Raw genomic sequence first — 10114 nt, 5'->3', positions numbered from 1 at the left:
CACTGACCCTCCTGTACCCCATGCAGACAAAATTATCTGGATGACCCAGACCCCTGTCTGGGTGCATCAGTGGCCCCTTACTCAAGAAAAGCTACAGGCCGCCACTATGCTTGTACAGGAGCAGCTTATGGCTGGCCACATTGAGCCCTCCAACTCCCCTTGGAATACACCTGTATTTGTTATTAAAAAGAAGTCAGGAAAATGGAGGCTCCTTCAAGACTTAAGGGCAGTAAATAAGATAATGAGGCCTATGGGGGCACTTCAGCCTGGATTGCCTTCGCCTGTGGCCATTCCTGCTAAATTTTACAAGATGGTCATTGACCTTAAAGATTGTTTCTTTACTATTCCCTTGCACCCTGAGGATAGAGCCTATTTTGCATTCAGCCTTCCCCGCCTCAATTTTCAGGGACCCATGCTTCGCTATCAATGGAAGGTATTACCCCAGGGCATGGCCAACAGCCCTATTCTCTACCAGAAATTCGTGGCTCAGGCTGTGGACCCTGTTAGACTTAATTGGCCCCAGATATATATCTTACATTATATGGATGACCTTCTCCTCACTGCACCTGACCCCATCTCCCTTGAGCGATGTTTTTCAGAACTCAGTAGAGCCCTTAATGGATTGGGACTACAGATTGCTCCAGATAAGGTCCAAACCCAGGACCCTTTCAATTACCTGGGGTTGGAACTCCATTCAAACCGGGCCCTCGTTCCTCTCGTCCAGTTACGCACTGACCATCTCCATACCCTAAATGATTTCCAACAATTGCTCGGCCATATCCAATGGCTTAGGCCTTACCTTAAAATTCCTACGGACTCTCTCCTTCCCCTCTACGAGACCCTCTGGGGCGACCCTGACCCCACATCACCCTGTGTGCTTTCCCCTGCAGCCAACAAGTCTTTGATCCAGATAGCCATTGCCATTAACCAACAGTCTTGTTTTCAGATTTCCTATGCCATACCACTATATTTTATAGTTCTACCCACACCACACACCCCTACAGGAGTCTTTTGACAACATGCTCAGGAACCAAAACTTAAAGGCAAGATACTCCTCTGGGTCCACATGCCCACTGTCCTTTCGAGAGTCATTTCCGTCTACCCTGAACAGGTGGCCTCACTCATTATGAAAGGACAACAGACCTCTCGCCAATATTTTGGTAAGGACCCTGGTATCATACTCACACCCTATCCCAAGGATCAAACCCAGTTTTTGTTCCAAGCCTTAGATAAGTGGGGGCTTGCCTTGGCAGGGTTTATGGGGACCTTGGATAATCACCTCCCAAATGACCCCTTGCTCCATTTTGCCTGGCTACACCCCTTCATCTTTCCAAAAATTACAAAAACCGGTCCCATTTCTCGTGCACTTACAGTCTTTACTGATGGCTCCGCTAATGGTGTTGCAGCCTTCATGGCCCAAGGCCGCCCTACCTCCTTCCTAACGCCTTTCCGGTCAGCGCAGTTGGTTGAACTTTCAGCAATTTTAAAGGTTTTACAGACCTATTCTGATCAACCTATTAATATCTATACAGATAGTGCCTATATTGCCTTTTCCATCCCCTTGTTAGAAACCTCTCTAGCCATAAGGCCTACCTCCAACGCCACCCCACTTTTCTCCCAGATTCAACAACTTGTCCTGACTCGTCAACACCCATTTTTTATAGGCCATATTAGAACCCATAGTGATCTTCCTGGACCGATAACCGATGGCAATGCACAGGCTGATGCTGCCATCAGGTTAATTTTCCCTGTCATGGTCGGCTCAGTCCTACAGGCCCAAGCTGCCCATAAGATCCACCATTTAAATTCTCAGACCCTCCATCTTCTTTTTAAGATCTCTAAACAACAGGCCCAAGAAATTGTCAAATAATGTCCCTCTTGTGTTATTTCTCACCCTGCCCCACACTTGGGAGTCAACCCTCGAGGCCTCCTTCCCAACCAAATTTGGCAGATGGATGTTACTCATTGCCCTGAATTTGGCAGACAAAAATTTATCCATGTCTCTATAGATACCTTTAGTGGCTTTATCTTCGCCTCTCCTCATGCTGGGGAAGCAACAAAGGATGTTCTTTCTCACCTGATTATTGCTTTTTCTACCTTGGGAAAACCAGCTAAGATAAAGACAGACAATAGTCCTGCTTATACCAGCACAGGCTTCAAAAATTTTTGGGATAGTCTACAAATTATTCATACCACAGGGATACCTTACAATCCCCAGGGACAGGGCATAATAGAACGAGCCCATCAGACCCTAAAGACCTGGTTGGCTCGTCTCAAGTCTTCTAACCTTCATTTTACCTTCTTCTGTTTTAAATGCTGTCCCTCTGGCAAGCAATCCAGGCTGTGGTTCTCACCCACAGCAACCCCCACCAGCCCTTTAGCTCTGTTATCACTCTGCTCAGAGTTCCTGTGGGGGGACAGCGGGAACTTTACAGCAAACTATTTGAGACCTTTCACACAGTATACAAGTCCCATAGTCAATCACGTTCTGGGCTGAGCAGGGACACTGCTTGTCAAATCCAGTCTGACAGCAGGGGTCATGTTTCCAAGGGCAGTGCTGAACTTTTAATCCAAAGTGTCAGAAAGGCTTGTTGGACTTGCTGGCCTTGGTGTCACAGGTGGTCATAGCCATGTTGGGCCAGCTTGACACATCCTGTGGCTGGCAGGTAGCACAGCAAACAGGGTAGCACCAGAGATGCCACTCAGGACACTTAGGTCCCTTCCACCTAGACTAACCTATTCCTCAGATCAATTCCTAATCTCTAGGAAGAGAAGCTGTGCTGAGATGACTGCCTTGACGGGAGGCTGTTACTGCCATCACCTTAGCAGTCCTTCTGGGGGTTGGAGCAGTGGGAACAGGCACAGAAATTGCCTCTCTGGTCCTGTTCAACCAACATTACTCTGAGCTTCACCTGTCCATAGATGAGGATATTGCCCAATTTGAACAGGGAATTTCTGCCCTCGAGTCATCCATTTCCTCCCTAGCTAAGATAGTTTTACAGAACAGGAGAGGCCTGGATCTCCTCTTTTTACAACAGGGTGGCCTTTGTACTGTGCTCAAAGAGAAATGTTGCTGCTTTACAGACCACACCGGGGTAGTCAGAGATAGTATAGTAAAGGTTAAAAAAGGGACTAGAAAAAGAGAAAAAGAAAAGGAGAACAAGAGCTTGGGTGGTTCTAGAGTTAGTTTTCAAACTCCCCTTGGCTAACGACCCTTCTTTCCTCCCTCCCAGGACCTGTTTGTAGGTCTGCTCCTGGTCCTTGCCTTTGGGCACTTTCCTGGCTCACTCGGTTCATTGGTTCATCGGAAGCCAAATAAAAGACCTGCCAGCCAGGCAGATCCAGGTTCATTACCACTGCTTTGATATGCAGGACTCCAGGGTTGAAATTTCCCCTGACAGAGATGCCCCACACAGACCCCTTCACTCGGGGGAGACTGCACCTGTGTATGGGAAAAGGTCTCACTTAAGGCATGATTGGAGTGCAGCTGGGACTGCACAGGCTGGGGACCATGGTACCCCAAAATCCCGAGAACCTAGATTATATGCCCTGTTGCATAGTGGTTGTGCAGTAGCAGCCTTGCGCTTATCCATTTCCGCTCCCTCAAAAAAACTGCACAGTCCATTGATTCCCGCACTATGGGGACGGCTGTGGTGCTTGAGTCTGGAGAGACATTCCCTCTCGGACCTTTTCACAACCTTTAGAGGGATAGGGCCTCTGTAATCCTCCACGCAAAGCATCTTTCAGAGCCCTCCTTTTAGACCATTAGAATCCTGGTTTATGTTGGCCCTTAGATTATTACTAAGAAGGGGGAGATGTCAGGGACAAGGACAAAATCTCTAGTTAGTGGAAAAATACAGACCCCCAATAAGACGGAGAACTAGATCATCTTACAGTCAGGTTGCCTAGCAACAGGACATTGAGTCAGAGCCCTTGACCCTCTCACCCTGTAAACATCCATTACAAACATCCTGTTAGCTTGCCCCACCTTATGCAGATGACAGCTTCTTGCTCCCCCCCAACCCTGTGGAGCTATATAAACCTTTGTAGAAGAGAAATAAAGTGCACCTTGATCAGAATCCAGACTTGGTGTCTTTCCTTTGTATCTCCTGTCCCTACATTCCCTCCTTAGGGTGGTCGAGAACCCATTGAAGCCCTGCAGGCGGGGCGTGTGTGTGTGTGTGTGTGTGTGTGTGTGTGTGTGTGTGTGTGTGTGTGTGTGTTTTATGATTTTACTTTGCCTTTTTAGTATTTTTTACAACCCGATCACAACTACCCCTCCTTCTTCTCTTCCCAATCCCTTCCCTCCCAGCTCCCCTCAACCCTCTCCATCCACTCCTCCTCTACTTCTCTTCAGAGCAGGGTAGGCCTCCCATGGATTTCAACCAAACATGGCATATCAAGATGAAGGCTGGCCAAGGCAACCCAGTATGAGGGAAAGGGTCCCAAAAGAGAGCAAAAGAGTTCAGAGTCAGGCCCAGCTTCCACTGTTATGAGTCTCAAAAGAAAACCAAGCTACTCAAAAGTAAATTTTATGCAGAGGGCCAGTTCAGTTGGTTCAGTCTCTGTGAACCCCTATGAGGCCAGAATATTTGGTTCTCTTGTGGTGTCCCTACCCACTGGCTCCTACAATCCTTCCTGACCCTCTTCTGAAGGATAAGTCTGCATAATGTTTGGGGGTGGGTCTCTGCATCTGTTTACATCAGTTCCTGGATGAAGCCTCTATGATGGCAATTGGATTAGACATCAATCTATGAGTAGAGCAGAATATCATTAGGAACCATTTCATTAATTTTTTTGCCAATCATGTTTGGTTCTATCCTAGTTCTCTGGGCAATCCAGCCTCTGGGTCCCTGCAGGCAGGGTCAGGGGTGGGCTCTCTCTTGTGGTATGGGTCTCAAGCTGGACCAGTTACTACTTGGTCACTCCCACAGTTTCTGCACCACCTATACCCCAGCACATCTAGTAGGCAGGACAAATTGTAGGTTGAAGGTTATGTGGCTGGTTTGGTGTCCCAGCCCTCCACTGGAAGTCATGCCTGGTTACAGGAGATGGCCTGTATGCCCTACTCGTAGGGTCACCTTCTCAGATTCTTGGAAATTTCCATTGCACTAGGTTTCTAGTTTGTCCTGAGATGCCCCCAAATTCCAGTTGTCTCTCTGAGGACACTCTACCTCCATCCTTCCTCCACTTGATCTTTCCTGTTCTTATACCCCCACCCCCTCTTGCACTCATAATGTCTATTCTATGTCCTATCCCAGAAGATTTCCCCCTGCCCACTTGAGCCCTCTTTGTTAGTTATCTTCTCTGGGTCTGTGGATTATAGAATGGGTATGCTTTACTTTACAGTTAATATCCACTTATAAGTGAGTACATATCAGGTTTGTATTTCTGAGTCTGGGTTACCTCACTCAGGATGACTTTTTCTAGTTCCATCCATTTGCCTGCAAATTTCAAGATGTCATTGTTTTTAACAGCTGAGTAATACTCCATTGTATAAATGTGCCACAGTTTCTTTATCCATTCTTAGTTTGAGGGATATCTATGTTGTCTCCAGTTTCTGGCTGTTACAAATAAAGCTGCCATTAACATAGCTGAGCAAGTGTCCTTTTGGTATGATTGTTTGTCCCTTGGGCATATGCCCAGGAGTGGTTATAGCTGGGTCTTGAGGTAGATTGATTTCCAATTTTCTGAGAAACCACTATGTTGATTTCCAAAGTGACTGTACAAATTTGCACTCTGTACTGGGCTTAGAGTCCACACCACACCTTTCTGTACCTTGGTTCTGGAGAGTTGAACTCATATCCTCAGACTTGCTCAGCTAGCATTTAGAAAATGAACCATCTCCCAAAACCAAGCTTAATTCTGTAGGGCTCCCTCCAACTCTGTCTTGTTCCCAATATTGTTTCAGTAAAACCATTCTCCAATGATGACATTCAGGTCTCATGTCTCTTGCTCAGAACTCACACCAAAGCAAACACAGAATATCAGATACTTGTGTTTTATATATAAGATTTATTATACAATTTATTAAATAAGCTGATTGTGTAAGATTGCTGAGGCAAAGGAAGGTTCATTTATCCTATGCTATAGTGTTTACGAGTGATAGATTCCAATTCAAATATGTCTGACTCCCAATCAAAAGGCAACAACTAATCCTCAGAAAACACAAAGTTTTAGGGGGTTGTGGGCTTTGAGATATTGAATCTTTAGATCCCTCTTTGGTGCTGCAGGTCCACTCCAGAACTAAGAAATCAAAGGCATCCCAAAAAGGATGTGAGATTTCATAAAGACAAATCCCAAAGCCCCACCAAAGCACTTGGCTGATAACATACACTCAGTAAATTCTGTGTGATTCAACATGCATTATAAAAACTGTACACACATGTTTTCACTAAGAACACACAAAATGTGGTCAGCTGTGGTGGTGAATAGCTTTAATCCCAGCACTCTAGAGGTCAAAGCCAGTGAATCTCTGAATTCAAGCCAGCCTGGTATACATAATAAGCACCAAATCAGTCAAAGATGCATGGTTATTCCCTGCCTCAAAAGTAAAAAAAAAAAAAAAGTATGTATATATAGTTATGCATTCTCCCTGACTTCATTTTTATGAGAATAAACTTTTATTATTTTTATTTGTATGTGTGGATTTAGAGATGAAATGACAACCTCTTCCATCATGTGAGTCCTGGGGACTGAACTCACATAATCAGTCTTGGCAGCAAGCCTCCTTTACCCACTGAGCCATCTCCTCAGCCCCTCTCTCAATTCTTGTCTATGGACTAAAATGACACTTTAAAGTCCTATAAATATAGATTTCCTATCATCTATGCTTTCTTGTTTATTTATTATTTTGTGCATGTGTGTCTATGTAGGTAAATGCTATGGCATACATTGGAAGTCAGAGAACAGCTTTCAGGGGTCATTTCTCTCCTTTGATATTTGTGGGTTATGGGGATCAAACTTGAACTGTCAGCACCTTTGAAGCAAGCACCTTCATTTTGAGCCATCCCAGGGCCCCCATCTACCTTTTCTCCTAAAACTTGCTTTAACCTACATACTTTCAATAAAAAGCAATATGTCTGTGTGGTGATATTTTATTTGTACTGAAATGTTATTTTAATTTTATGTTAATAAATAAAGTTGCCCTGGGGTCAGAGCTATTAGAGCCATAGTAAGAGCGTGGTGGTTAGAAGAGCTAGGTAGATTCCTGTGTGTTCAGGGATACAGCCAGTATTGGAGACATACGCCTTTAAGACCTGGAGGGCGGTACTTACAGGCAGTGATGAGGCAGTCATGTGGTTGGGTTTACAACCAATGAGAAGGCAGAACAGAAAGATTATTTAAACAGGGACACAGGAAGTACCTCCCTCTCTCGGGGAAGCTAGGAGCACTGCAGGAGGTAAGATTTTATCTCTGAGCTCTGACCTCTCGGCTTTTCTCTTTTACCTTGGCTCTGTGTTTCTTATTTTAATAATACGATTGGTTACATCTACATGTCTGTCTTAGTTAGGGTTTCTATTGCTGTGAAGAGACACCATGATGAAGGCAACTCTTATAAAAGAAAACATTTAATTGGAAGTGGCTTACACTTCAGAGATTAGTCCATTATCATCATGGTGGGACATGGTGGTATGCAGGCAGACATGGTGCTGGAGAAGGAGCTGAGAGTTCTACATCTTGATCCACTGGCAACAGAAAGTGAACTGGGTCCCACACTGGACATAGCTTGAGCATATGAGACTTCAAAACCCACTGCCAAAGTGACATATTTCCTCCAACAAGGTCATTCCTACTACAACAAGGTCACATGTCCTAATAGTGACACTCCCTATAGACCAGACCAAGCATTCAAACACATGAGTCCATTGGGGCCATACCTATCGAAACTACCACAGTGGCCCAATTATTCCCTCTCTTTCAGCATGCTTTGCCTAGTTTAAATAATAGAAATAATAATTGTAAAAGACCCTGTTTCACTACCATACTTTTTTTTTCAGTTCCACTGGCCTTTATGTGTCTTCTTTACCTTTTTTAATCTCTCTGTCTCTCTGTCTCTCTGTCTCTCTGTCTCTATCACTGCATTCCTATCTATTCTATCCCCACTCACCATGTGTATGTGTGTGTATGTGCTTTCGTGTGTGTGTGTGTGTGTGTATGTGTCTGTATGTGTGTGTGTGCATGTGCTTGCGTGTGCGTGTGCGTGCGCGTGTGCGTGTGCGTGTGCGTGTGTGTGTGTGTGTGTGTGTGTGTGTGTGTGTGTATCTAGACCAGAGCTCAACCTTGGTTGTTACTCTTCTGGAGTCATCCACCCTCTCTGAGCCTCCCTGACCTGAAACTGCCCATTCAACCAGGCTGGCTAGACTGGGAGACACAGACATCAGCTTGTCTCCACCTCTACAACACTGGGATTATGAGTTCATGCCGCCATGTGAGGCTTTTTATACAAATTTCTGGGGACAGAATTCAGCTCATGCTTGCACAACAAGCACTTTACCAACTGAGCTGCTGCCCTGTATGAACTCCTCTAAAGAGATATTTTAGTACTGCCCCCCACTGCAAACAGCTTACTGGGCCATAATTTGTGGTATGGCCTGCTGGGGGAAAAAATTATAATGGTGAGCTTCAAGCTTAAAACTTCACTCATGTCCTCCTCAAAGAGCATCAGAAATCTGGATCCTAAAAGTCTTAGTGTTTTGTCCTGATCAATGTAAGGAGTACTGTATCCAGGGCAAGTATAATTGCAGTCCCTAGACAACAATATCCCTCCTCAACACTCTCTTCAGAGCCTTAGCAACATCCTTATTCCTGAGAGTATAAATAAGAGGATTCAGGGTGGGAGTAATGATGCTATAGAAAACAGAACCAACTTTGTCTTGCAATGGAGTTCGCTGGGACCTGGGCCTCATATAGGAGAACATGCAGGCACCATACCAAAGAGAAACCACAATGAGATGTGAGCTGCATGTGGCAAAGGCGTTTCTCTTACTCCCAGCTGAACGCATCTGAATGACACTGTGGAGAATGAATCCATAGGATGTAGAGACAAGAATGATGGGGAGGAGGAGAAGTATAACACTGCAAATATAGACTGTGGTCTCATAAAGAGTGACATCACCACACACCAACTTCACAACAGCAGGATACTCACAGTAGAAGTGGTGGATGATTCTTGAACCACAAAAAGGGAAGCTCATCAAGATGGATGTGTGGATTAGGGAATTCGCAGATGCACTCAACCATGACATGACAGCCATCATCACTCCCACTCTTCTGCTCATGAGCACAGTGTACCTCAAGGGGTGGCAGATGGCAACATAGCGGTCATAGGACATGAGGGCCAGGAGGAGACACTCTGCACCACCCAGAGACAGGTACAGGAAGTGCTGGGTGGCACAGCCCACAAACGAGATGGACTTCTTGCCAGACAGGTAGTTGCTAGCCATCTTGGGAATGGTTGTAGAGACGTGCATCAGATCCATGAGGGACAGCTGGCTGAGCAGGAAGTACATCGGTGTGTGAAGACGGGGATCGGCACAGATGAGGAGGATGGTGAGGCTGTTGCCACTCACTGCGGTAAGGAAGACCAGCAAGATCAGGAGGAAAAGACAAAAGTGGTTGAAGGAGTCATCAAAGAGCCCTTGGAGGATGAAGTCTTCCAGAGAGGTCTGGTTCCACCTCCACATGCTCCCTTCCTCAGCCCCTGAGGGAACAGGGAGAAGACGGAAGTGTGATGCAAGAAACGCAACTTCAGAAATAAGTTAGGAAAAGAATTTTACATTCATTTTAAATTTCATCAGATATATTTGTTGTATATGATTGGTGTTGTTACATGTGAACATTTTCTCTTTTTTATTTTATGTGTATGGATGTTTCTCCTGCTTTTATGTCTGAGCACTTCATGCATGCAGTGGCTGTGGAGGCCAGAAGAGGGCGCTGGATCTCCTGGAACTGGAGTTACAGAGGATCCATATGCCACATTGTGGGTGTTGGGAACTGAAACCAGGTCCTCTGGAAGAGTAGCCAGTGCTCTTAACTGCTGAATCATCTTTTCAACCTTCAAATATGGACATTTTCATACAAGTTTATATCTGTTACTGATTATGTCACATCT

At 45.2% G+C, this 10114-nt stretch overlaps 1 protein-coding gene across 1 annotated transcript; it reads right to left on the bottom strand.

Annotated features, from left to right (window-relative positions):
- Window positions 1-8730: 8730 nt before the first annotated feature.
- LOC102914313 (olfactory receptor 2AE1-like) lies at window positions 8731-9686 on the bottom strand. The gene has a single exon (XM_015989971.3). The coding sequence runs from the start codon at window positions 9684-9686 to the stop codon at window positions 8751-8753; it is 936 nt and encodes a 311-aa protein (XP_015845457.1). The 3' UTR covers window positions 8731-8750.
- Window positions 9687-10114: the final 428 nt, after the last annotated feature.

The sequence above is a fragment of the Peromyscus maniculatus genome, chromosome 23, assembly GCF_049852395.1.
Source record: "Peromyscus maniculatus bairdii isolate BWxNUB_F1_BW_parent chromosome 23, HU_Pman_BW_mat_3.1, whole genome shotgun sequence".
NCBI lineage: Eukaryota > Metazoa > Chordata > Mammalia > Rodentia > Cricetidae > Peromyscus > Peromyscus maniculatus.
The sequence above is the reverse complement of the archived record's forward strand: the minus strand, read 5'-3'. Positions and strand labels throughout refer to the sequence as shown.

Excerpts from the sequence above, each read along its gene's own strand:
- LOC102914313 (XM_015989971.3), bottom strand. The coding sequence starts at position 9,686 with ATGTGGAGGTGGAACCAGACCTCTCTGGAAGACTTCATCCTCCAAGGG.